Source organism: Selaginella moellendorffii, unplaced genomic scaffold, assembly GCF_000143415.4.
Source record: "Selaginella moellendorffii unplaced genomic scaffold, v1.0 SELMOscaffold_138, whole genome shotgun sequence".
Taxonomy (NCBI): domain Eukaryota; kingdom Viridiplantae; phylum Streptophyta; class Lycopodiopsida; order Selaginellales; family Selaginellaceae; genus Selaginella; species Selaginella moellendorffii.
In genome coordinates this window covers 225,972-252,263 of record NW_003314399.1, presented here as the reverse complement: position 1 = coordinate 252,263, position 26,292 = coordinate 225,972, and the positions used below count along the sequence as shown (strand labels likewise).

Here is a 26,292-nt window from a genome sequence, read left to right as displayed (position 1 = left end):
CATTTTTGCTTCTTTCGCAAGACGCATCAATAACACCCCTTGTAGTGTATAATGTCCACTTGTGGAGAAGGGGTCCTCAATCTTGGACTTTTTTTACTTTTATTCTCCAGCCTACACAATGTCACGTCCTCCAATCCAGTAGCAGACTGCACCCTTTCCGGGCTTCATCCAATGCTGGAAGTTTGCATTCCAGGTCGGCATGCCCATAGTCAACTAGGGCTGACTTACCGTCAACGTGGTCAACAGCGGTGAAGATCTGCGTGTTTGGGAGCCAGTGGCACGAGTAGAGCTGGAAGAGAAGCATAATTGAATGGCATGGGACGTTGAGCTCCTCGTCGCCGGCTGGCGTTTTCTTGCAGATCTTGTCGACTCGACCGCTGGTGGCGTTGAAGATGAAGGCGAGTCCTTGTGGGAGGATGGTCTGGATCACTCTCACGGAGCTCGTCCCCAGCTTGGAGACGATCAATTCGTGCATGGATTGATCGAGGAGACGCAGATGTGGTGCGGGGCGAGGTTGATGGACATGTTGGAGCTATTGAGCTCGTTTGCGCGTAGGACTTCTCACTACTGGGCCAACAAGATCAAGGACGGGAGCTTTGAATCTAGCGACGCCGCTAGCTTCTGCTCGAAGGACGACGCTTCGATAGCCGACCTCACCTACGAGCTCTCGACATCTCCGCGTAAACAGAAAACAAAGAAAACTTGAAGGAATATCAAAGAGAAACAACGAATTTTGCCCGTCCAAGGACGAAGAATGTGCACATGGAGCATTTGGTATATATGCGAGCATTTTCCTTCCAATGGTTGGATCTAGCTAAGTTGATAGTTTAAAAAACTTAAGCACACAGTGTAATACTTGTTACCAACGATACCTTTGTATCTGTTCGAGCTGACTTCATGCGCAGTAAGACGCGGAGGATGATAAATCGGCAAGAACCTGAGGACAAGCTTTGAATGTAAGATAAATTAGGCAAAGAAAATCCTATGTCTATCTATCTATCTATCTATCTATATTCTGTTTGTGGTGCCCAACAAGAAGCATGAGACTGTGCAAACAAGTATCTATAACAAGTTGTTGTAATTGTAACAGGGAGGGAGTGCTTTTAAAGAGCTGACAGTACCGTTTCACACGATCAGCGTAACGACAACACAGAGCTTGGGGGCCTCTGCAGAACCTCCATTACGTTAGCATTGGGAGTTCTGGAGAGATGAGAGTTTGGCCTAAGAGTTGAGAGCTTCGCCTATGTTTCAGTCCCTAAGGGACATTGTTTGTGAATATATGCCCCCATTAAGCTGTTCCACACCTTCTGAGAATACTAATTATCTTGTGGGATCTTAGAATACATACATTATATGAATACTTATTTCTTTTTCTTTCAAAAAGAAAAGAAGAAAAAGTATTAAGGCTGGATATCCATTTATTCTCTAACCCAAGCGATGTCCAGCCCTCCAATCCAGTGACAAACCGCGCCCTTGCCCGGCTGCATGCCCAACTCCTTGAACGCTGGAAAGTTTGCATTCCAGGTGCTGGTATCGGCATGGCACGCCGCCACATAGTCAACGAGGGCTGACTTCCCGTCAATGTGGTCAATGGTATCAAACCCGACAGTGAAGATCTGCGTGTTCGGGAGCGAGTGGCACGAGTAGAGCTGGAAGGGAAACATGGTGGAATGGCACGAGACGTTGGGCTCCTCGTCGCCGGTTTCGGGCCTTGTTTTGCTGATCTTGTCGACTCGAGCGATGGTGGCGTTGAAGGTGGACGCGAGTCCTTGCGGGAGGATGGTCTGGAGCATTCTCACGGAGCCCGTCCCCAGCTTGGAGACGATCAATTCGTGCATGGATATGATCGAGGAGACGCAGGTGTGGTCGGGGGCGGAGCACGTTGTCGCGGCTTTTTGGAGGTTGATTGCCATGTTGGAGCCGTCTCGGATTCCAAACATCTTCTTGAGCTCGGGCAGGCTTTGCGTGTTGATCTTGAGCTGCTGAGACACCGAGTATGGGAGGAATGGCCTCGCCGGAGCGGGGGCGTAGCTGGGGTTGGCCATGGCGAGCGTGGTGCCTTCGACGAGGAGAGTGGCGGGGAAGAAGCGCCCCTTGCTGGAGATGTCGAGAACGTATGGAGGCTCGTATAAGTCGAAGGAGGAGTCGGCTATCGGGACGTCGTCCTTGCACAAGAGTCGCAGATCCGAGCAGAAGCTAGCGGCATCGGTAGATTCAAAGCTCCCGTCTTTGATCTTGTTGGCCCAGTAGTGAGAACTCATCACAGTGGCCTGCATCAATAGAAAAGAAAAGAAAACTTCGTTATTTCTCTTTGATATCCCTTCAGGATTTAACCCGTCCAAGGACGAAGAATGTGCACAGGGACAGAAGAAGCAGCTGTAAGACTCCCATCGCTTCCTTACAATGTCTTGATTACAGACAAATATATACGAACCGAGGAGCACTTGGATATGCGAAGCATTTCACTGCTTCCAAAGCTGTGAAGTGGCGTCTAGCTCGTGGGTGGAATTCACCAAGTTGATAGTTAAAAGACAAAAGACTTATGTACACATAGTGTTTGTTATCAACCGTCTGTCGGAGCATTTTTTCATGCGAAGTAAGATGTGGAGGATGATAAATCGGCAAGAACCTGAGGACAAGCTTTGAGTGTGAGATAAATTAAGACGCAGCAAAAAATTCCAAGTACCTCTAGTTGCTCTTCTGAAAAATAGTTCTTCTGATACGCCCAGGTGTCAGCGTGAGTCCGTCGAAACTCCGCAATTGTCTTTCTGACAGTGTTTGATATAGGCGATGGCTCATGCGTGAATTTGGCCAGAGCAAAAATTATATCCGGAAGCCACCTGTAATGTAGAAAATTCGAAACACGGACTTTTAAAATAAGTCAGTTTTTCAAGTACCGGGGAATGTCGTATGGTGCTGATAGTACGCATGCTCTCAAGCCCATCACTATTCCGTGCTTGACAATCTTGTCATCGCTTGCTTTGCCCCTGGAAGAGGACGCATGAACATAAGAGAACATTTGGCATAGCTCCACAGTACCTGTTGCTTTTCAACTTCATATTCTTTTGAGAGGAACTCAAAATGCCCTCACGGAAGGCCACAGGAAGATCACTAACGGGCCCCTTCAACATGCCTGAAAGGGTGGTCGATGCCGTTTCCCTCACCTTTATCAGAACGTAAGTTAAAAAAAACAGATCCGGCAGGTCATGCATACCTCTAGTTGTGAATCCGACAAAAGGTTCTGCACGCAGTTCCACAACCGAGTGACCTCTTCTTTTTCCAGAGTAAAGGCATGTCTAGAGAAGAAAAATTGTGAGGACAAGTGATACAAGAAAGGAGTTCAACCTGTATGCAAAGGACTGAGAGAACGTTAATGCTGACAGGCGTGTGCGCCAATTGCTATCGTTTGCAGCCGAGGCGATAGCTCCAACGGCTTTGGTTCTGTATTCGTTGCCAAATGGCTGCCATTTATACAGGAACACCGCGAGTTTTGCAAGGAAAGACATGTCTTTGTGCGACGTTTCCTGTGATAAGAAACATTAGAACATGAAGTTAAAGCTCAAATCACTTACTTGTAAAGCCAAGACAGATGGCAAAGCTCCAACGAGTACAGGCATAAGGTAAGAAGCTCGTCCCGATGCCATGGCCGCTATCAAAAATTGGAAAACCTGGAAAAGAAGAACACACCGACTTTTTATCCGAGAATGACCGGCACAAGAAGCACCTACCGTTTCCATGTATTTTACAGCTTCCTGGACGTCGGTGTTGCTGCTCAAATCACCTGCGGCTTCTGTATTCTCTAATGACTTCTGTATCTTCGCAGTGGCTGTTACCGTGCCATTCAACAAGCTTGTTTTCCAATCTGGCACATCTTTTTCATTCAGCAACGGCGAGCTGCGAGCGTCTTGGAGATTTGTGCACAGCACGCACATAATCTTTCCAACGTTTTGCCGTACCTGGTAAGAAAAAACCGACCGCTAGGAAAGATAGAAGAAAGAAGATATCATATTACCTGCGACGAAGGATTCGCCATGTACTCCATAACCTCTACGAGAAGGTTCAGTTGCACGTTAATTTCCTGCTCCGTTGCTGCTTCCGGTCTCAGCTCCATCACTACGGAAAGTAGATACTGCAGGCGCTTTGAAACAAGGTTCGATGACGCAGTGGATGGCAACTGTCTCGTCATCAGACCTTCAAACATAGCTTGACGCAAAAGAGGTGCCCTCAGACCTTTCCTCCCTTTGCCAGTGGACGAAAAGCGTACACAAGCAGCCCATTCTGCAAGAGATTCCGGATTTGCCTGCATGAGGGCCTTGTGAAGCAGATCCGAGAGCCATATTCCCCATGCTTCCACAACAGCTCTGACGTCTGAATGTAGAAGCCCGGCCAGTATCTCAGCCGCCATGCACTGCATAGTCTTCTCTTCGCTAGCATTTACTGCATCTTCCAAGGGACCACGAAGAGCTTCCAGAGCACCAGAACCGCACTCCTGAACCAGTCGTTTAAAAAGCTTGGCAAGTTTTGGAGAAAATGCTTCGCCTTTGCTGATGACTACCCAGTTTCGAGTGGTTGGCCATTGACGGACAAAAGCTGGCATCATGCCAATGACGCTCAAATCTGCGGCCTGGACTCTAGCACCACGAGAGCGCCCCTGGCCTTCACTGTAGTGATGGTCTAGAGATAAGTTCTTCACCATCCGAGAGGCAAATGATGGCTGTTGGAAAACTGGAGTTAAAGCGTCTTCCAGAGAAAAGTTGGTAGCATTTCTGTCTATCTTGTAGTGGCCCGAACGCAATAAGAGCAAGAGAGCAATAACGGACAAAGGCCTGAGTGATGGTAAATCACTTCCAAGAGCATTGATGAACTCTCCTGTAATATAAAGAATGAGTATCGCTCGTTGCTTTGTAGCTACTACTTACCAGCTAAAAACTTCCTGGTTTCCAGGATTTCTGCCGCATGATCGGTGTCATCCAACGGCAGCACCAAGCATAGCATCCCCACATGAGCCATAAGCTTGTAGCTGTAGAAATAAGATGATATTAACTCGATGATAGAGTATATTATAACTTCCTGAAATTACCGCCAATGAACGGCTCCAATGTCCCCATCTGACGAATCCTTAACGAGTGACAAAAGCTGGCTATAATTTGGTAAGGCGTCATTAGCCTCCGTATCAAGCCCGCTCAATGGAACTCCACCGAAACGAACACTAAAAGCAATAGCAAGCTGAAAAGGGGTCTCAGTATGATATGGCAGATGGATCGAAGCAGCTCTACCTCACTAATAGCTGTCTGAGCTTTGACGGAACTGTGACGAGAACTGGAAATGTCAAATAACGTCAGAAACAAATACTGAAAGTAATTGGAACGTCACCTTCCAAGGACAGCTTGTATGAACATCGCCAAGGATTTCCAGTCCTAAACATCAAATAGTTAAATATACCAGATCTTTAATCACAAACCTGTGCAATATGTCTCAATACTGGTCTAGAAGCAAGAATGGAGCAAGAACCCAGCGCAGAGTGCTCCATGGCATCGGCATCTTGCAAACTTGAGGCCAAGGTTGGCATGCAGGACTTCACAAGCGGTGGATACCGTTTTAGCATCTTCTTCAGCGACGCGCCCGCAAAACTAAACAAATCACACAAGTAAATATGGTCGTACGAAAGTGTAGTTCTCTTACTCGCGAACTTCATCGTAGCTGTGAAGAGAGAGCTTCAAGAGTTCGGTTGCAACCTTTACCACGTAAGGACACACCTCATTGCGCTCAAAGTGACGATAGCCAGCCTGTGATGCACGCCAAGTATTGTGAAGATAGACCATCTCAGTCATCATCCAGTATGGCCTGAACAGAAAAAAGAAATTAGTGATGGCAAATAGTTGCCAATGGAGACCAACCTGCGCTTTCCCGCAGAATGAATTCCAGTGATAAAATTGACTCTCGGCTCAACCAGGTTTTTAGAGTCAAGCTTCCAAGTATGCTTCCCGTGAGACCATTCGTTATATTCTGGTGAGCCTGTACAAAATTATACATGAGTAAATAAGAAAAAAAAAACAGGAAAAACTACAGTACCGTAGTTTCCAACGAGATCTAATGATTGAACTAGCAAAATAAGCAGTGCTGTGTCGTCAGCTTTCGCTTTCAGCAAGTACCTAAAGCAGATTCGTGCATAAGTATACAATTAGACGAAAGTTTGAATCTTACTCGCAAGCCTTGATTAAGGTGTCGGCAGCTTCTTCCCTTAACTTCGAGTTGCCAACAGATGCTCCAGTTTTTCCAGCAATGCGGAGTGAACCCTTGGAGCTTTCATTTGTAAAATCGGGCAAGGCCGATCTGGCACCCTTTAGACTCCCATTAATTTGCAACAATAGTATCCGTAGCTTTTCCTTGTTTGGAACTGTCAACATAAAATCAGTAAAACTTATAAAAAAACGTAAAACAACGTACCGGAGTTCATTTCACAGAGACTTCGAAGATCCAATAATGCATTTCGAAGGTGCAATTGGATTACTTCTTCAGCAAAAGCTACTTCTTCTTCACTAGGAAGATGCCACATAGGTGATACAAGTGATAAAGAGGGTTCTTTAGTGCTTATCCATGACTCTATGCCATCGTGACCAGGATATCCCGAGCAAGATCTGCAAAAGAAAACGAGGCGTCCAATTCAATTTGTCGATCTAAGCCAAGTCACCTGTATTGTTGAAGTGGATAATAGAGCAGCAAGCTTTCCACTACAGAACTAAGAAATCGTTCTCCAGCCTCATTGACCTGTATACACCATCAATAAATGTGCAAACTCTAAAAACTTTTACCTTAGCGGATGTAAGTTTAAAGCAAGAAGCAATAATGCGCTTCAGAACGTCCTGGCATTGAAGAAGAGCAGGTCCGGCATTCATCATGCCAAAACACAGCAGCGTTAGCTGAGCTGAAACGGAAGTTTCCGTCGCTGGAGAAAGATTCACCTGCAAAAAATACAACAGTCACAATAAAATTAGCGAGATAGTGAAATCCATTAAGTTTCTTACTTTTGTATCCGCCTGTGTTGAGCTGCTTGAAGCAGAGCCCGTGGCTTCAACGTCGGTTAAAGTGTTCAACACGTTTTTCATGATAGGTAAAAGAACCTGTGATACTGTTTCCACAGGATTTGCGTACACAAGTGCTGAGCAAAGCAAGCCCATTTCCGTGACTGCACCTGGTAAAATGTTGCTGTATGCGAATTTCGCAACTTTTTTCATAGCCTGAGGAATCCGAAAAGAAAGTTATAAAAAAATAAATAAATAAACAACCAAAAGAAAAGAGGCACCTGTTGAAACAAAGGCCTTGTCAGCCTTCCAAAGAGAAGCTCAATCAACGTTGAGTATAAAGAATGTTCTTGCATGAGAAATGTACTGGAAGATTTATGTGAACCTTCACCCAGATTTATATCCCCGCTAATATGAAATTAAAATACGTAAGACAAATTGTTCTCCTTTTCAACGAGACTACTTACGTGTGCGTGCCAGACTCAACATGTCGCAAAAGGACGAACAGGCGGGACAAAAACTCGTCCAGCCATTGAGACCAATCCATAGACAAAACAGAAGACCCACCGTCTGTGATCTCTCCAATACTTCCAACCTGAGAGCACAACCACATTAGCAGATTTTCACCTATCTTTCAGAGGTACTCACATTCGCCACAACGGATGCGTAGAACTGCACGGTTGCAAGTGTTTTAGGGGGATCGTTAGCATCAATGCCCAATAAAGTGGTGAACATTGCCTCAACCAGCGTGGTTTTGCAGTCCACAAAAGATAAGTTAAAAGAAAAGTCCAGTCGATTGGATGTGTCTGCTTCCATCTGAAGGTCAGTATCAATATTCTCCGAAAGTAATACTGCACGAGATGCAAGGGCCAATGTGGTCAATGCAGACTCAAGCTGATGCGTAGCAGTGACCTGAAACATTCCATATTAGCGTTTGTCGGAGCAAAATGAGCAACTCACAGTGATCATAGCCGCTTCAAAACGAGACACAATGAAAGGCAGGATAACCGAAGGGGCGACGAAGGCAAGTCCTGAAGCCACATTAGAAGACGTTACAGCCAATCGTCCACTCTTGCTGTATTGTCCTCTTTCTATCAGCCTTACAATTGTCTTGACGAACGCCTCTCTTTCGTCGGGCCCCAGGAAGTTCTTTTGACAATTGTGCCTACAAAAGTAAAAATATATGAAAACCATTAGAAAACTACAGTACGAAGCTTACTGTTGCTCGTAAGAGAGTCGTTTAATAAAGAAATAAGATAGATGGCGCAGAAATTGTTCAAGTGATGATGTCCATGAACCTCCATTGGAAGGATGATAGTATCTGTGCAAACATTTTTGTTACTTAGCAGTCGTAAAGCTTAACTTCACTCAACTGTTCGAGAAGATCCACAAGTTGCTCAAAGAGATCTTGTGCACTACCCTCAGGCTGAATCAAGTAAACCTGTAAAGTAAACGAGTATAGGCGTAAGCAGCTGTGCGGTAACAAAGTCTCTTACAATTGCTTTAGCCACATTCTTTGGTGCCGGCTTCCAGTTGCCATTAAACGCAAGCCTCAAATCGTAAGGAACTTCTCTTTCAATCGGAGGTGTCGCATCTGATTTTGCAACAGGAACCTGAGGATATTGTAGAACAGGCACACATAAGTTTATCAGAGAATTTGATCCCACCTCAAACATGTTCAAGAAGTGTCCAAATAGACTCGGGAGGAACGGAGCCCAGTCAATCGGTGAGGCATAGGCTCTATGTTTGATGAAGCGCCCGAGCAAACAAGCCCATTGACGGTCCCAGTACGGACAATCGGTGATTCCATCCCAAAGTCTTAAGCATTCGCCAAACCAATCACTGCCACAAGTAAGGTGATCAGCACGTAACTAGGACATACCAAGCTATATTACCATGTAAATACGTTGGTGTCCGGTTCAACAGGCTTTGTTGGAAGAAAAAGTGAGAGAAAACCCACAGCTTCCAGAGATGAATTGTGAATGCCAGTGTCCAAGTACGGTCTGATGAAATGTTGCCTCTAAATACTCGAAACAACACAATTGAGACACACCTGAATTCTGCCCATATTTCTGACGCAGATCCCGGACGGAAGAAGCGGCGAGAGTTGGATATAAGAAGAACTAGTGATTCCAGATGAATTTGCCGTAGAGCTATCCCTTCAAAGAAAAACCTCCTACAACAATGAACGGAAGGGATGATGAAAAAGAGGACTTCTGATTCGGGATGAAAAAGAATGGAACGAACAAACCTTTTGAAGTGAATCAATAGCATCATCTCGTAGAATTTCCTCCAGTCGAGCTCCAAAGTTATATCCTTGTGGTACTTGCTAAGAAGTTTAGACAAGCACGAGGCCCATCGAACCTGTGACAAAATTATATAAGACTATCGAGGCGATCTCCACGTAATTTTCTTCATACCTGGACAAATAAATTGTCTGAAGAATGGAAGAAGACGTCGAATCCAAGCCTCGCTACAGCGTCTAGAGCAGGCTTTGCCGGCCTGATTTTCGCCCTGACCAAGCTGAGGCCACATTTTCCAAAATTTTTAGAGAAGGAAAGAGGACAAAGAAAATCCTACTTGTTGATGAGAGAAATCCACTTGAGCGTCGCGAATTTGCTCTTGGGATCGTTCGGCTTCCATGCCCGCTGGAGCTTATCGGCAATCTCCCCCATCACCTCCTCCTCGCCGTGGATGGCCTCCACGACGGGCGGCGGCAGCCACGCATTGTAGAGATGCATCGCCGCTCGCGCTACCTGGATGAATCTAGAATCCTACGAGAAATTCAGCTCTAGAGATAGATCATAGCACCGCCTCTGGTGCCTTGAGCGCCAAGAGATCGCCGCGCCATCGCAGCTTCTTCCCAAAAAACCCTACAATAAAACTACGTGTTGAAAATATTTGCTAGGCTTCCAACAATCCAAACCTTTTGACAAAATCATCATCATGAACCTGGATTCGAACCAGGGTTCTCCACTAGGTAGAATCTGGCGACCAACGTGATGATGGTTCTTCGATCCAATTTTAACTTCTGCCTCACTCCTGGGGTTCTTCTGATATCATTGTGAAGGCAATGCCACTCAAATGTGGGTAACATCCATTGTGGTGCTTGTATAGAAAATGAAAGATTTGTTCAGGTGGGTAATCACTAAAATAGTTGGATCTTGAATTATTAAATCAAGTAAATCTGAAATAATTTTAGAATAATACTAGCATTTTTTAAAAAAAGTCTGTTGAAAGAAAATTATTTTAAAAAAAATTAAACAGAAATTTTTAATTTTTAATATCACAAATTATCTAAGTTATTTCTTCATTATAATTTTGCCTAATATTTGTAATTTTAATATTAAGCACTGTGAGGGCCAAGTGTACGGTTACGATGCCGTATACTAATATTAACGTAGTGGATTTTGGTAGCTGTCGGATTGGTTTCAATCTGGACCACTCGCTCCTGTATATAAGCTAGGGTTTTTGGGCTAATTAATATGCACATTTCTGTATTCCCTTTCCATATTCCATGCACTCACATTGGTGGAGATGAGGGGCACCTTTGATTGTCCCTGGGGAGTGCTTGGATTTGGGATTTCGATTTAGATCTAGCTTTTGCATTGTCTAGATCTAGCTTTTTCCATTTCCTTTCTTTTGTTCTTTCCTTTCAGGATTTTGGTTTCGATCTAGCTTTTTGCATTGTCTAGATCTACCATTTCTTTCCAGCTTTTTTGTCATTTCTCTTCTTTTGCTCTTTCTTTTTTCGTTCATCTTCATGGCCGATTCGCAATCTCCTCCTTTGACTCTAGAGCAGCAATTGGTTCAATTGCTTGATGCTATGCGCTTGCAATTGAACAACCAAACTCAATTGATGGCGGCGTTCACGGCACGTGGTACAACTCCTCCTGCTCTTGGTGCCAATCCTCGCGTTCGGGCAGAGTTCTTTCGCGGGAATCCTGGGGATGATGTGTACCATTGGTTCGATCACTTTACAGTGATTGCCACATATCATTCTTGGGATGATGCTCGACGGTTGCGTGAGTTTCCCACGTGTCTCCAAGGGACGGCATTGCAGTGGTACAATGGTTTGAGCGCAGCTACTCGTGGGGATTGGAGTGTTCTCCCGGACGTCTTCAAACGCGCCTTCGGACATGCCGATGATTGTGATGATGCTTTCCAACAATTGCATCGTCTTCGCCAAGGGCCATCAGAGTCGGTGATGCAATTTGGCGTTCGTTTCCGAAGTCTTTTGCTTCGTGCGGAGCAAAATATGTCGGAGCGGATCAAGCTAGGAATGTTGTGGCCAGCACTTCGTCAAAATCTTGTCGGACTTGTGCATGCACTTGCTCCTGCCACCCTTGACGATGCTCTTCGCTTGGCACAACGTTATGAGACGTCGCCTCTTCCACTTCTCGCTGCACGTCCTTCCGCTCCACTTCCTATGGGTGATGGTCCTGTTCCAATGGAGGTTGATGCTGCTGCTGCTTGAGTCCAAGGACAAGCGCGAGGACGTGGTCGTGGCCGTGATGTTCGCTGCTGGGCGTGTGATGAAGTTGGTCATACTTATCGGCGTTGCCGTCGTTTTCCGGATTGGCGACCTCCATTTCCTGGGTGGAGACCTTGGCATCAGCAACGTCCCCTGGGTGCTGCTGCAGTGGAAGGTCTGGACACCGAGATGCATCAGGGAAACGAGGAGTCGCGCGAGTAACGGAGGGACCTTGCGCGAATAAATCAGTGACCCCTCCATCTTTCTTTCGGGAGTATCATCAAGGGGTTCACTCGGCACCAGTTCATCCAGTGTTTACTTTCCAAGCTCGTTTTTATAACAAGAAGTCTCCTATTATTCTCTCCGTGTTGGTTGATACAGGTTCGAGTTTATCTTCTATTGCTCGACCTGTTGCCACACGTTGTCGTCTACACTTGCGTCGTGTGGCAGAACCAGTTTTCATTCTTTATGGCAACGGCCGTACACATGCATGTGCATGGGATGAGGTGGACCTGGTTGTGCGTGTGGGCGATCTTGAGCTTGAGTTGCAGTCATTGCGGGTGGTGCCGAGTCAAACTTTTGACCTCATTCTTGGTATGGATTGGTTACAGCGCAATCATGCCAAGTGTGACTTTGAGGCTTCTCCCCCTTATCTCATACTTCCTTATGTTTCATCTATTCCTCTCACTTCCATACCTCTTCGTCCCTCTACTTCTACCTCTGCTTCCATTACTTTTGTTTCCCCACTCTTTCCTTCTGTGTTTCCATCTTGTTCTGCTTTTCCCTTTTCCGATCCCTCCGAAGATCTTTGTGTTGCAGCAGTTGACCGGCTCATGAAAGAGTATTCTGATCTCTTTGAATTTGACCTATCGTCTGGGGCCAAGATTGCCACACGTCATCCAATTCCCACTGGGGATGCTCGTCCAATCAAGGTTCCTGTTCGTCGTCGGTCACCTAAGGAGATCAAAATTTTACGAGCAAACGTCAAGGAAATGCTGGAAAAGGGTGTTATTCGGAAGTCGCGGAGTCCTTGGGCATGTGAACCTCATCTTGTGACGAAGCCTGATGGGAGTATTCGTTTTTGCATCGACTATCGTCCGTTAAACGAAGTGACGATTCCAGATGTGTATCCTCTTCCTCACACTGCTGATCTCTTGGATCGTCTGGGGCGAAGTCGTTGGTTCACCAAGCTAGATCTTGCTTTTGGGTATTGGCAAGTACCAATGGCCGAAGAAGATATTCCTAAGACTGCTTTTCGTACACCATTTGGTTTGTACGAGTTCTTGGTGATGCCGTTTGGTTTGAACAATGCTCCAGCAACCATTTGGTTTGTACGAGTTCTTGGTGATGCCGTTTGGTTTGAACAATGCTCCAGCAACTTTCCAGCGGATGATGGACGAGGTTCTTTGCGATATGCCGAAGGTGACTACTGACTTCATTGATGATGTCTTGATCCACTCGGAGGGGACGTGGGAGGAGCACGTTCGTGATGTTTGTAAAGTGTTGGATCGGCTACGCGACGTTGGTTTAAAGCTGAAGCGGTCGAAGTGTGTGTTTGGGTCCAAGGACACAACTTATCTTGGGTACCGTATTTCTCGTGAGGGTTTGCAAGTTGATCATGTCAAACTTGTGGCTGTTCTAAAGTTCCCTACTCCAAAGTGTGTGAATGATGTGCAGCGCTTTTTGGGTAAGGTGCAGTATCTTGGTCGTTTTGTGGATCATCTTTCCGATCGCACTACACCATTGCGAGCATTGCTGAAGTCATCAACGTCATCTTTCATCTGGTCTCCGGATTGTGAGTGGGCGTTCGTGGATTTCAAAGAGCTATTGACAACTCCTCCGGTTTTGGCATATCCTGACTACACTCGACCTTTTATTTTGCGCGTGGATGCTTCTGACATTAGTCTTGGAAGTGTGTTGATGCAAGAGAGCTCGAGTGTGCCTGGTTAGTGCCATCCCATTGCATACATAAGCCGTACATTACAACCAGCGGAGATGAACTACTCCACGACGGAGAAGGAGTGTTTAGTAGCAGTCTGGGGTTTCGAGAAACTTCATGCATATCTACATGGTTCTCGGATGTTACTTGAAGGTGACCATGCTGCTGTTACTTCATTATTGAAGCGGAAGAACCTGGTTGGTCGTACGGCTCGATGGGTTTTGAAGCTTCAGATATATGATTTCGATGTTGTTCATCGCCCAAGGAGTTCTATGGCTGATGCTGATGCCCTTTCTCGAGCTCCTCTTCCTTCTTCACTCACTTCTCATCATTCTGACGAACCTGTTGTTCCAGCATCTGTGGATTTTCTAGATGAGGATTCTGTGCCGTCGGCGGTTGCTATCCTTGACGTTCAATGTCCACAGGGTGCAGAGCAAGATCTGCCTTCTCTTGAGGAGGTTCGCGAGGCTCAAAAGATTGAGCCGTGGATTCGAAGGCTTCGAGATGGGTTTGAGAATCCTGCATCACTTGCTGATGACTTGCCTTTCCGGCATTTACATTCTCAATATCGCCTTGAAGATGGCCTTCTTTATTTTGTGGGGACGGATCCTGATGATCATTTACGATTGGTGGTACCTTCGGTGTTTATTCCGCGGTTTTTCTATGCCTACCATGATTCTCCTGTTCTAGGTGGGCATATGGGACACCGTCGTGTCACCGAGAAGCTGCGCAGGTCTTTCTATTGGCTGGAGATGCGACGTGATATTATCCGGTATGTGCGTAGCTGCGTTTGGTGCCAAGCTTGTAATACTCCCCCTTGTGCTGCAGAAGGACGGTTGGAGTCAATTGCAGTTTCCCGTCCGTTTGAGTTAGTGGCGTTTGATCTTATAGGACCTTTTCCACGATCAACTGCTGGCAATGAGTATGTTATTATTGCTTCTGACTACTTGACTCGTTGGGTGGAAGTTGGTGCTCTTGCTAGTGCCTCTGCAACTGCTGTTGGATACTTCCTCCTCAATCGAGTGGTGTTCCAGCATTCTTGTCCAGAGCGGATTCTTTCGGATAATGGTCCTGCATTTATGGCTGAGGTATTTCATGTTTTGACATCTCGGTTGGGGATACGCCACACTTTTACGAGTGCTTATCATCCACAATCAGACGGTCTGGTGGAACGGCTCGTTCGGACATTCAAAGGGATGATTTCGAAGTATGTGAACTTTCAGCATTCGGATTGGGATGGTTATTTGCCGTCTCTTCGGTATGCCTATGTCACAAGGGTGCAGAGTTCTGTTGGTGCTTCACTATATAAACTTCTATGATCCAATATTACCAACAGAGTTGGGTTTACCTTCGCAATTGCCACGAGCTCCTGATGCTAGGTCATGGGATCAGTATTTGACAAGCATTCTTCCACTTGTCCGAGCAGAGTCTGCCGAACACTTAGGCCACGTACAAGTGGGACAACAACGGCGCTACAACTCCCGTCATCGTCCACCTACGGAGTACAAAGTGGATGATTTGGTGTTAGTCCGTTTTCCCCATCTTACGGTATGTGGTTTATCTAAGGGGCTCCTTGCGCAGTGGAAAGGACCGTATCGGGTGTTGCGGCAAGTTGGACCGCAAGTTTATGAGGTTCGGCATGACGTTCAGCAGGCCGATCCTCCGGAGATTGTGCATGTGCAGCGGTTAAAACGCTTCATACAAAGGGATCAGGAGCAGTTAATACCGTCTACATATCCGCCGATGCCTCCTCCTGACGTTCCTCCAGATCCCGGCCCATCTACAAGAGAACCCTGACGGCCTTCCATTATTCCGAGAGGAGGGGATGATGTGAGGGCCAAGTGTACGGTTATGATGCCGTATACTAATATTAGTGTAGTGGATTTTGGTAGCCGTCGGATTGGTTTCAATCCGGACCACTCGCTCCTGTATATAAGCTAGGGCTTTTGGGCTAATTGATATGCACATTTCTGTATTCCCTTTCCATATTCCATGCACTCACAGCACATATAGAGAAACTATTATATAAACCATATATTAAACAAGTAATTCAAACTATTATAGAAATTATTATGTAAACCACGTACTAAACTACTTAATAAACTATAAAGTATAGCTGTTATATAAAACATATATTAGTTTCACTTTTTCTTTAACCAAAACTGATATTAGTTTTAAACATAAGGTAAAAAATATAAATTATGTAAAAATTAAATTATATACCTTATAGTGATATAGATAGTAATGTGTAACAATAAGCTGAGCAATAAAAGATAAATTTAAACTTATATTGACCAACATAAAAAGGATAATAAATGACCTTCTACTATAAATTGAGTTTAGAAAGTATGAACTAGTGTAAATGATGATATTTCTATAAAAAAAATTAAAAGGTCATTCATTTATTCACTTAAAATCCCTTCATTATTTGTGTGACTCCCTATTTCCTAGAAAAAAATTTAGTGTCAAGATCTTTTACTATAAATTGAGTTTAGAAAGTATAAATTAATGTTAAATGATCCTTTTGATGATATTTCTAAAACAAGGATTGAGAGGTCATTGACTTATTCACTTAAGATCCCTTCACTATTTGTGTGACTCTCTATTTCCTAGAAAAAATTTTAATGTCAAGACTTTCTACTATAAATTGAGTTTGGAAAATATAAACTGATGCTAAATAAACCTTTTGATGATATTCCTAAAACAAAAATTGAGAGGTCATTGACTTATTCACTTAAGATCCCTTCACTACTTGTGTGACTCCCTATTTCCTAGAAAAAAATTTGGTGTCAAAACCTTCTATTATAAATTGAGTTTGGAAAATATGAAATTGGTGCTAAATGAACCTTTTAATGATATTCCTAAAATAAAGATTGTGAGGTCACTAACTTATTCACTTAAAATCCCTTCATTTGTGATTCCCTATTTCCTAGAAAAAAATTTAATTTCAAGACCTTCCATGAAAATAGCACTAATATAGCATTATTAATGTCAAGGCCTCCACTTAAAAAATTGAGGATGTTAATCCAGGAAACATCAACAATGTTGATATGTGTGGTCAACTTTATCACATGCAGCAAGAAACATTATACCCATAACCACATCGTTGTTTTTATCCTTTAACACAAATAATAATATCATCAACTTCCATTGGAATAGAATTATCTCCTATAGAAAGTGGAAATGAAGCATATGCAACTACAAGTAGGAGAAGTGATATTTTATAGCATTATGCTAATCAAAGATCTTTATCAAAGGTGGCTAGGGCAAATGTGTAAATAACTCTCACAAAATGTTGATGAAATACTAGCTATAGTATATCTAACTTAATCCACTTTAACATATTTAGCTTTGTATGAAGCAAGAGACTCCGAAAATGAATACTAATTTGTATAACTAACTTAGATGGCCCATAATATAAACAACAAAATTGCTGAAATGCATTATCATAGTTGTCAACATATCCAAATATGTGCTTAAAGACACTCCCGAGTAAACTACAATCCATATAAGTGGTTATACTTAAACCATTCAATGTTATTTCTTGGAAACATGTGGGAAACTTGCATAAATGCTAAGGATCATTCTAAGAATGATAAGTGGCAATTATTGTGAAGTGATAAAATCAATTATATACATCGTCCCTAAAATTTCCATAGAAGAATTTGGCTAGACATGAGGATTGACAGCAAGAATAGAAGAAATTGCACCACATGCTATAAATGTTATCATCAACTGAGTTTGATTGATGAATTGCAATTGTATAGTATTAAACAACTGCTCTAGCATCAAAGGAGGAGGAGGCTGTTGCAAAGAAGTATGCTACTTTGCCATGAAAATGAACAAAAAGAAGAGGATAAACAAAAAAAAATTACTTAAAAAACTATAGAAACAAAAAAGATATAGACAATGCAAGAGTAAACAAAAAGCTCTTTAGGAACAATTAGAATTACCTTTCACCTCCACTAATGTGAATGTATGAAATATAGAAATAGATTATAGAAATATGCATATTTAATTAGCCTTAGCTTATATAACAATAAAAGGTCTAGATTGAAACCAATCCAATAGATATCAAAATCCCAATATATTAATAATAGTATATAGCATCATAATTATACACTTGGACTTCACACCTATGTAATGTATATATATATATATATATATATATTAATAGTGTAATATATGCACTGTCAAGTTGATATTGAATCGAGGCCATCTATTTTTATATACAAATAAAGTGGTGGATATGAAAACTTTTAGTAATGTTTTTCTTTAGTGTTCAAAATTGTGCTTTTATTTTGTGATTCCCTCATTTTTTAATCTAGATTTATTGTAGATTTTTGCCAAATATTGTAGTTATCAAATCTACTCTTCTTTTTTTATATATATCTTTATTGATTCCTTATTTCTACTATGTTACACTTTTTTCAATTGAGGAATGTATTGTTCAAGGTTATCAATATTACTCTATTGTCTTTATTAAACAACTTTGTTTATGTGATCGTGCCATATATAGATCAAATTTCTGGTGTTGTGACTTGAATCTTTGATGTATTATCTTCAACTTTCATTACATGATTTTTCTTATTCTTGGTGTCCAACCATCTCTTGCTAATGTGGAGTGTGATTATATACAATGAATGATATAATCTGATTCTTAGAGGATGTTAAGAAGATTGAGTTTATGCACAGATGAAATTTATGAATTTGAGTGAATTTTTAATTGTGATGAGGATTTTAATTGTTTTAAGGCTAGCTTTCAAGATAAGTTGAAAATTTTATAAGATAGGTGTCAATTCCTAAATTTATCATATAAGCTTTTCTTTTTATCTTCTATTATTTCTCAGTTTGAGCCACTTTCTCATATTTTAATGTTTATTCCTCACCTACTTCTCTTAAAACATTATTCACTTTTGACTTTTATAGTTTTTATTCTTTATATTCCTTATACTGATTTAAATGTTGAGAATATATGTGGAATTGAGAGTCTTACTTTTGTCTTGTAAACAAAAATTTTGATCTATTTCAGTATTGAGTATTTTTCTTTTAAAGTTCTTTTTGTAAAAGTTTTAAATTGAGTGTGTTTCCTCTATTGTAAGTACTACTAAAAGTCTTTGTTAAAAATGTGAGTTTAACTCCTAATGTGCAGTGTTGGACAAAGATAAAAGTAGTAAGTCTAAATTAACAATGATTTTAGAGATTGGTTGAATGAAATATGTAGAAATTTGTCATTTGCTACAATAATGTTTTATATGTTATAGTCACCCTCAAAATCCCTTGCTTTAGTTTACAATTATTTCTCTGAGGTTGGTCTAAGCGTAATTTGGCACATGGGATTATAACTAGTTCATTGGGATTCTATAATTAATTAATGTTTTTTGGGATTAACAATTAACTTTCTGGTTGTGTTTGGCAGTCAATAATCATCAATAATATGTTCCACTTAACTTATCATCATCATCTAAGATCATCTTGAATTATGGCAACCAAATGATCACTCAACAAAAGCTCCAAATATTTCACAAGACTTATCATCATCATTTATTGCATAATAATTATTATATCTCAAGTTTATCAATTCTAGCTTTTAGTTTTTCAATTACTAGACAATAGATAATGATGATGATGTTTGTATTTGCATAGCAAAAACTCTATTAAGACCATCAACTTGCCTTTAGTCACCATGTTTTATCACCATTCGGTTTGTCATGATAACAATTGGACAATTATTAATAATAGCTAAGAGGCAAATGGGCAACAAAATGACAAAGGAATCACAAACTAAAGGAACAAAGAATAATCAAATCTATAAGTAGCTAGAGGAGTAATTGTATGTCTAGTTAATATCATCCCTACCTTTTATGTCTTCATATCTACCAAGATCTGTGTGTAGTGGCCATAGTCGTCATTGAAGAGGCACGAGTTGGAGTAGTAGTCATACCAGTGGCACTCATAAGGAGAAGTTGTAGTTATGAATCAACTACAATTACTCCTCTAGCTACTTATAGATTTGATTCTTTTTTTGTTCCTTCAATTTGTAGTTGCTTGGTCATTCTCTTCTTCATTTGCCTCCTACAGCTGCTACTAGTGATTGTCCAGTTGTTATTGTGATAAACCAGCAAAGCTTATGGTGGTAGAACATGATGACTAAAGGCAACCACAAAGCTTGTGCTGTGCAAATATAAATAGCTAAGGAAGCTCTGTTCTTGAAGGAGGCATTGATTGTCTGTGAAAATCAATCAGCAAGTACTTGATTTCAAAGAGATCAAGCTTCTTTATTGAAGATGGGAGTAACAAGAGGAAAGGAGAAAATTGAGCATACTGGGATGCAATATGGGGACAAGGTGGCAATAGGATCCAAGCATAACATTGAGTCCTGAGGGTTCACCAATGCATGTCACATGCATTGACATATTTTGTGAGCGATCATCTTGAAAGGATTAGAGAAATTAGAGTAAAGGATCAATCAAGTAGTCCTTCCAAGCATCACTTAATCTCCCGCCATGGCTACAACCGCTAAGAAGCCTGAGTAGGACAAACGCATCAGGCAGGAATCCTTCAAGAATCATCTTACTCATTATCTCAAACGCATGAACAAAGCAGCCATTGAGAGCATAAGCTGTGAGAAAGACGACATTGGCAGTGGCGTTGTGAAAGGGCATCGTATAGAAAAGCATCCCCAATTTGAGCATTTGCAAGACGTCCAGGATACCACGTTGTGCGCAGCCATCTCTTCAAAACTTGTGCAAGCATCTTTCATGTTATGCAAATCAATATAGCGCAGCATCCACGCCACCAGGACGCGGCCAGTTTGGGCCATGGCGGCGATCATGGACGTAAACCTCCCATTCAGGCATCCGTACAAAGAAGTCGTCTGTTTCATTGATATGCCCCATTTGGGCAAGCACTGTGACTGCCAGAATCCACGACATTGTGTCTCCCGCTGGCATGGATAGAATCAAGGAGTAGGCTTCCTGCCCTAGGAAAGAGCCTATCATCGTGTTCCACGTCGCGGTGGTTCTTAGCGGCATACTGTCGAAGAGTTCTTTTGCCAACTCCAAATGCCAGTTCCCACGACATCCCGGCCGCTCATTTTCTCGAACATGTCGCACAAACGGTCGAGATCGCCGGCGCGGGCGTAGTGGCGTCTGACTGATGCTCCGCTAAGGTCATTCGCTTTTGTTCAGCTAGTGCCAAAGGTCTTCCACTCTTTTAACATGTACACAAATTACAAGAAACTCTGTTCATGTGGAGTCTAGCGAAAAGACTTTCGTGAGATACCATATGATCCCTGGACGTACACGTTTCCAGCATTGAGACTGGATTCCAATCTCCGCGATGCATGAACTTCAGGCCATGTTGGTCGGGATCCATTAACCGCCCAGTTTGCAGCAATCCAGATGCCCTTTAAGGGAATGTGCCAGAGCATAACGTTCCAACACACTTCGTCGTGCACTGCAATCTGGTCAAACTGACCATTCTTAGCGCAGTACGTGGCCAGTCCGAGCCATAGCGGCAACCATGGGTGTACTTTACCAAACCTCCCATTGAGGCATCAGTATCAAGAAGTCCTCAGCTTCCGTTATATGCCCCATTTGGGCACGATTTCCAGAATCCACGACACTGCACCTCGCGCTGGCCTTTGTGGTATTATCTTAAGTTCTTTTTCCAACTCCAAATACCTGTTCTGGGCATTCACCGTAATCATCCAGTTCCAGCACACGACATCCCGGCCGCCCATTGTCTCAAAACATGTCGCACGGACGGTCGAGATCGCCGGCGCGGGCGTAGTGGTCTATCATTGTCGTCCACGTTATGGCATCTGGGGCCTTGAGTCGATCAAACAGGTTTCTCGGAGGCGCCCATTCTCGGCAAGCGCTGCGACGGTCACATTCCACGCGCAATGCCTGGGCTTGGCGAGGTCGTGGAAGATCTCCAGGGCGTGCTCCGGGGACTGCCGCATTTCCCATACATGCGGATGAGCTGCGAGACGAGGCGATCGGCCTTGTTCTAGCGATGTGGGCGTGTTCTAGGATCGCAGTGGCCAGATTCTTGGAATCGCTGCAAGACCGAATCGCAGCAGGAAATCCAGATCATCGGCATCTGGAGTGGAAGCGGCCGTGGCATGGACCGAGTAATCTATAGAAATTTCAAGAATATGCGCGAATAATCTTCCTAATTTCACGTATAAAAATAATCTCAATAAAAACATTTCCAAACACAAGCCTAAACCTTAAACCAATGCGAATCCTAGGAATATGCTCGAATAATCTTCCTCCCGAATAATCTTTTTTTTCAGGATATGCCCGAATAATCTTCCTACTCTAAGACCAGTTTCATGGAGTCTCTGTATGGGTGATCCAGCACCACTAGAGGCAAGATTTGCATCCCATCGCAACATCAAACCACGGAGTGGAAGATGGAAAGAGGCCATTTTTAACAAGAGTGTCAAGGATGCGGTGGAAGAGGAGCAGCAAGAGAAAAGCCCGGCAAATGTGAGCAAGTACGCAAGCCTCATTAGAAGCTGCACGGCCACGAAAAATCTAAGCGACGGGCGACGCCTCCACCATCACATAGCATCGCACCCCAACTCCAAGTACAGAAAGGACCGATTCCTGGGGAATTTGCTCGTGAACATGTACGGCAAGTGTGGCTGCGTCGACGAGGCTCGCGCGGTGTTTGACGCTATTGCCCATCCGAATGTGTTCTCGTGGAACATGATTCTTGCAGCATACGCCTTGAACGGGCATTTGGACAAAGCAAAATCCACGTTTGAAAAAATGCCTGAGAAAGATGCAGCCTCGTGGACGTGCATGATAGCTGCATATGGTCAGGTGCGCAAACTTTTTGAGGCTAGAGAATTGTTTGATTCTATGCAAAATCCCAGCGTGGTTCCTTGGAACGCTATCATCTCTGCATATGCCCATGCAGGGCATCAACACGAGGCAGTGGCACTCTTCAGAAAAATGGACCTCGCTGGCACCACGCCAAACGAGATCACCTTTGTCACGGTTCTGGATGCTTGCGCGGCATGCAACGCTCTTTCGGCAGGCAAAACAATCCATACCCACATCGAATCCACGCTCGGGAGCGGCCAAGTGATGGACGTGGTGCTTGCGACGGCGCTGGTGAGCATGTATGGAAAGTGTGGCGGGCTGGTGGAAGCTCGGAAGGTGTTTGATCGCATGGAGCCCTCGCGACGAAACGTCGTGTGTTGGACGTCCATGCTTGCAGCACACGCAGGGAGCGGGGATCTGGACGAGGCGACGAGGCTCTTCGAAGCAATGCCGGTGAGGAACACCGTCTCCTGGAATGCGATGATCTCGGCGTGCGTCCAGAACAAGGAGCTTGCTTGTGGTTTGATTGTTTTCAATCGGATGGACATGGAAGGGATCCAGGCCGACGAGATCAGCTTTCTTTCGGCTCTCGACGCCTGCGCTGGATTGCCGGCTGTCTCGCAAGGCCAGATGCTCCACGCGGAGCTTCTCGCGATGGCGATCGATGGTCGCACCATGCTGGACGACGTCCGGATCTCCACTGCTTTGGTCCACTTCTACGCGAAGATTGGGCTTCTTGGCGAGGCGAGACGCGTCTTCGACAAGGGACCCAGGAATGCCGTGTCCTGGAACGCCATGGTCTCAGCGTACGCGGGCGGCGGCCATGGCGCTCGAGCTGTGGAAACGCTGCGAGGCATGGAGCTCGAGGGGTTCTCACCGGACCAGGCAACCTTTGTAGCGCTACTCTCGGCTTGTAGCCACGCGGGGCTGCTGGGCGATGGATTGAGCTACTTTGCTCGTGCCAGGCACGACTTTGGGCTGGTGGCAAATCGGGATCACTATGTTTGTCTGGTGGATCTCTTGGGACGAGCTTCGTGGGTGGAGGAGGCAGAAGAACTGCTCGGATCCATGCCTTTCGAGGCCCATTCCGTGGCCTGGATGACGCTGCTCGGCTGTAGCAAACTCCAGCGTGATTTTGGACGTGCCTCTCGAGCTGCTGCAAATGCGTGGAATATGGAGCCTGGGAATGCCGCTCCCTACGTGCTGCTCAACACTACGTAATCTAAGCAAAAGGTGGCGTAGTCCCACTTTATGAGCAAAAGGTGGTGTACGTTTTAGAAGATGCCGTGTTGGAATGCTACAATTTTGTCGTGTTGTTCCTCATGCAACAAAATGCCAGCAGAAAAGAGGGTCTTCTGTAGAAAATACTAGAGAGGAAGAAAAAGAGAGAGAGAGAGATCATGGGGACCGCTGCAAATCTAGACGCAATTCTTGGGGAGTCTCTCACGATCGAGGACTACTACGTCACTGATCCAGGCGATCGTCCCACCGTTCCGCACAACGCATACGATGACGCCTCCGACACAATCCCTTGCCTCCACCTCGCGAGAATTCGTGCCTCATCGGGCGAAGATCGCAAGCGGATGCTCGAGGAGGTGAGAGATGCCGTTTGCGAGTGGGGTTTTTTTCGAGTGGTGGCTCACGGCGTGGATGAGAAGCTCGTCGATGATACGGTTGCATGGGCTCGCGGTATCTTCGACATGGATCTCGAGACCAAGCTTAAATCCCTGGTGGATGACTCGTCCGGAAGTCTTGCCGGATACCATTGCGGCGTCGTCAAACAGAACAAATCCTGGCAGGAATCGTTCCACTCCTGGGCCGACCCCAGCGATTTCAAGATCGCTGCCGAGAAGTTGTGGCCTTCCAGCGAGGAAATCAAGTATGTTCTTTGTTTCTAAGTTGATCTAAAACTTTGTGCAGGGAGATGCATTACAAGTTCTCGATGGCTATGGAGGAGCTCGCTCTGGAGATCCTCCAGCTGCTGGAGGAGACTCTGGGAGTCACTAGCGGGGATTTCACACGCCACTGGGAGCGACTGAAGAGAACTCTCGTTCGCTTCAATTGGTATCCTCCTTGCGAAGAGCCTGGCCTTGTTCTTGGCGCTGGCTCCCACACAGACCCCGATATCATCACCATCCTCCTTCAGGACGAAGTTGGAGGGCTCCAGCTCCTCAAAGACTCCAAATGGATCGCTTGTAAGCCACTGCATGGGTCTTTTGTCGTCAACGTTGGGGATTGCTTGCAGGTATAGTCTTGTTTCTTTATAAATTATTAGAGACTATTGTTTTGTTATTTCTTCCAGGTATTAAGCAACGATTTTCTTCCTAGCCTCCAGCATCGAGCCGTGCTAAACAAGGAGAAAGCTCGATTGTCCGTTGTTACTTTTGTGCTTCCAAAGGTCAATGCAACAATTGAGCCATCGTCGCATCTGGTCGATGAAGATCACCCTGCAGCATTCAGACGTTTAATGTTTGAAGAAATTATCAATGCTGCGAAAGAAATGAAGTTCAAAGGAAAAGAGGTTCTATCTCTTTTTCGTGTTTGAGGTGCGAAAGAAATTAAGTTCAATAAAAGAGGTTCTATCTCTTTTCCGTGTTTGAGAAAAAAGTGTGCCTAGAATATGCTTTATTCCTTGCTTAACAGAAAATAATTTATTGCCTGGAATATGCTTTATTCCGCGACCAAACACATTTATTTGTTCGTCTTGTAATCTTTGTCAAAGAAGAAGGAAAGCTGGGTTTGGACTTTTTAGTGTTTTTTTCTTTGTTATACTGCCGTCTCTCCGATGTTGATGCCCCAACCAGATCCCTCTAGATCTCTGGTCGACCAAGAGACTGATGGATTCATCCCACATTTTATCAAACAAGTTTGGGGAACATAATAAAAACTAGATCTCCCCGACACGCTTGACAGCTCCACAAGCAAACTCTGGAGGGAGAGAGACTTTAAAAATCAGACACAGTTGCTTTAGGCGTTGATTTTGGATTCAGTCCACTGGATTCCGATGGATCCACGCCAACAGATGTTTGGAGGAAGAAAAAAGAAACATTTGAGCTTGGATTTGGATCGCGATGCTGATACCGAGGGTCACGAGATTTCTGCACCGCAAAGTCCATGATATCATCCAGATCTTTGAACTTTTCTACGTGCCTGGCCGACCTAAACTTGCATCGACTTGTCTATTTTGCGGCACAATGTGGAAGAGAAACTGTTGCGCACTCTTACGTTTGTCTCAAAGGAGGATCCATCCGAATCTCTGCTTGTTTCTTGCGTTTGTCCCAATGTTGGACCTCTGTCACCTTTTGCCAACTTCTAACAAATAAATACTCAAAATACATCATGTTCTCAACCTCCATCCATACCATCTTTAAATCTTTCCTCTTTCATTCCTCATCCACACATATACAGAATTGTTCCTAATTATTATTGCGCTGGTAATAATACAATGGTGATTATTATTTCGCATTTGCCTGCAAGTATTGACTGACCGGGATCGATCAATATCACAGGAAATTTGATGAGAAATATATATAAAAATAAGTAGAAAAGCTGCAAAGGTTCCTCCACACCAGAAGATCAGAATATTAGTCGACTCTGGGGTCACACACAGAACTTATTCTTTTTCATCTTCTTCTTCTTCTTCCTCATTTGCGCGCTAGCCAAGGAGCAGCGATGGACTGACCTGACCCTTGAAATTGAGAGGTCCTTGCTTCTTCAGCAGAGGACACGACCACTGCATCTACAACACACACTACCTTGTCTTGTCATTCTGCTGAAAGATTTCAGGATATGTGGATTAAAAAACTATATGGAATTTATGCTCTTCTAGATAAGAATCACATTTACACGGCCCATTTATTCGACCGTCCACAAAATTCCTCCTCGAGGAAGAACAATAGTTATATAACTATATCCGCTCCTGGAAAAGTAAGAAAATCACCCATTTTGAGAAATTTCTCTACCCAAGGATAAAGAAAATCATTGATTTTATTCTCATTCCCGCGCGAAAAGAATGGA

General features: G+C 43.9%; 5 protein-coding genes across 5 annotated transcripts; 2 read left to right on the top strand and 3 right to left on the bottom strand.

Annotated features, from left to right (window-relative positions):
• Window positions 1-1,418: 1,418 nt before the first annotated feature.
• On the bottom strand, window positions 1,419-2,276 carry LOC112343188 (BURP domain-containing protein 16-like). The gene has a single exon (XM_024666272.1). The coding sequence runs from the start codon at window positions 2,274-2,276 to the stop codon at window positions 1,419-1,421; it is 858 nt and encodes a 285-aa protein (XP_024522040.1).
• Window positions 2,277-2,499: 223 nt separating this feature from the next.
• LOC9630177 (proteasome activator subunit 4) lies at window positions 2,500-9,910 on the bottom strand. The gene is made up of 35 exons (XM_024666256.1): window positions 9,603-9,910; window positions 9,443-9,545; window positions 9,274-9,386; window positions 9,076-9,198; window positions 8,918-9,025; window positions 8,690-8,864; window positions 8,519-8,635; window positions 8,396-8,463; window positions 8,242-8,343; window positions 7,983-8,187; window positions 7,671-7,934; window positions 7,490-7,617; window positions 7,304-7,430; window positions 7,026-7,238; window positions 6,813-6,962; window positions 6,692-6,768; window positions 6,448-6,638; window positions 6,205-6,397; window positions 6,073-6,152; window positions 5,898-6,015; window positions 5,683-5,844; window positions 5,462-5,630; window positions 5,374-5,417; window positions 5,277-5,319; window positions 5,081-5,226; window positions 4,920-5,020; window positions 4,013-4,869; window positions 3,729-3,956; window positions 3,573-3,668; window positions 3,346-3,524; window positions 3,215-3,296; window positions 3,040-3,164; window positions 2,898-2,987; window positions 2,687-2,840; window positions 2,500-2,629 (listed from the first exon to the last, which is right to left on the bottom strand). The coding sequence occupies exons 1-35, from the start codon at window positions 9,761-9,763 to the stop codon at window positions 2,588-2,590; spliced, it is 5,334 nt and encodes a 1,777-aa protein (XP_024522024.1). The 5' UTR covers window positions 9,764-9,910; the 3' UTR covers window positions 2,500-2,587.
• Window positions 9,911-20,208: 10,298 nt separating this feature from the next.
• LOC112343187 (pentatricopeptide repeat-containing protein At4g02750-like) lies at window positions 20,209-21,179 on the bottom strand. The gene is made up of 3 exons (XM_024666271.1): window positions 21,121-21,179; window positions 20,740-20,979; window positions 20,209-20,590 (listed from the first exon to the last, which is right to left on the bottom strand). Exons 1-3 carry the CDS (start codon window positions 21,177-21,179, stop codon window positions 20,209-20,211), a joined length of 681 nt encoding a protein of 226 aa, XP_024522039.1.
• A 74-nt stretch (window positions 21,180-21,253) lies between these two features.
• LOC112343186 (pentatricopeptide repeat-containing protein At1g14470-like) lies at window positions 21,254-23,496 on the top strand. Its single transcript, XM_024666270.1, has 2 exons — window positions 21,254-21,572; window positions 21,803-23,496. The coding sequence occupies exons 1-2, from the start codon at window positions 21,254-21,256 to the stop codon at window positions 23,494-23,496; spliced, it is 2,013 nt and encodes a 670-aa protein (XP_024522038.1).
• Window positions 23,497-23,517: 21 nt separating this feature from the next.
• On the top strand, window positions 23,518-24,862 carry LOC9630147 (protein DMR6-LIKE OXYGENASE 1). Its single transcript, XM_024666276.1, has 3 exons — window positions 23,518-24,154; window positions 24,196-24,520; window positions 24,578-24,862. The coding sequence occupies exons 1-3, from the start codon at window positions 23,676-23,678 to the stop codon at window positions 24,818-24,820; spliced, it is 1,047 nt and encodes a 348-aa protein (XP_024522044.1). The 5' UTR covers window positions 23,518-23,675; the 3' UTR covers window positions 24,821-24,862.
• The last annotated feature ends 1,430 nt before the right edge of the window (window positions 24,863-26,292 follow it).

Excerpts from the sequence above, each read along its gene's own strand:
- LOC9630177 (XM_024666256.1), bottom strand. The coding sequence starts at position 9,763 with ATGCATCTCTACAATGCGTGGCTGCCGCCGCCCGTCGTGGAGGCCATC. Across the intron at positions 5,631-5,682 it reads AGCTACGATGAAGTTCGCGA|TTTTGCGGGCGCGTCGCTGA; the intron begins GTAAGAGAACTA and ends TGATTTGTTTAG. Across the intron at positions 3,165-3,214 it reads TGTCGGATTCACAACTAGAG|GTGAGGGAAACGGCATCGAC; the intron begins GTATGCATGACC and ends GTTCTGATAAAG.
- LOC112343188 (XM_024666272.1), bottom strand. The coding sequence starts at position 2,276 with ATGCAGGCCACTGTGATGAGTTCTCACTACTGGGCCAACAAGATCAAA.
- LOC112343186 (XM_024666270.1), top strand. The coding sequence starts at position 21,254 with ATGGCATCTGGGGCCTTGAGTCGATCAAACAGGTTTCTCGGAGGCGCC. Across the intron at positions 21,573-21,802 it reads GCGGCCGTGGCATGGACCGA|CACCACTAGAGGCAAGATTT; the intron begins GTAATCTATAGA and ends TGGGTGATCCAG.
- LOC112343187 (XM_024666271.1), bottom strand. The coding sequence starts at position 21,179 with ATGGGCGGCCGGGATGTCGTGTGCTGGAACTGGATGATTACGGTGAAT. Across the intron at positions 20,980-21,120 it reads ACGGTGAATGCCCAGAACAG|GTTTGGTAAAGTACACCCAT; the intron begins GTATTTGGAGTT and ends CCTCAATGGGAG. Across the intron at positions 20,591-20,739 it reads AGTCTCAATGCTGGAAACGT|TCAGACGCCACTACGCCCGC; the intron begins GTACGTCCAGGG and ends GCGGAGCATCAG.
- LOC9630147 (XM_024666276.1), top strand. The coding sequence starts at position 23,676 with ATGGGGACCGCTGCAAATCTAGACGCAATTCTTGGGGAGTCTCTCACG. Across the intron at positions 24,155-24,195 it reads CCTTCCAGCGAGGAAATCAA|GGAGATGCATTACAAGTTCT; the intron begins GTATGTTCTTTG and ends AACTTTGTGCAG. Across the intron at positions 24,521-24,577 it reads ACGTTGGGGATTGCTTGCAG|GTATTAAGCAACGATTTTCT; the intron begins GTATAGTCTTGT and ends TATTTCTTCCAG.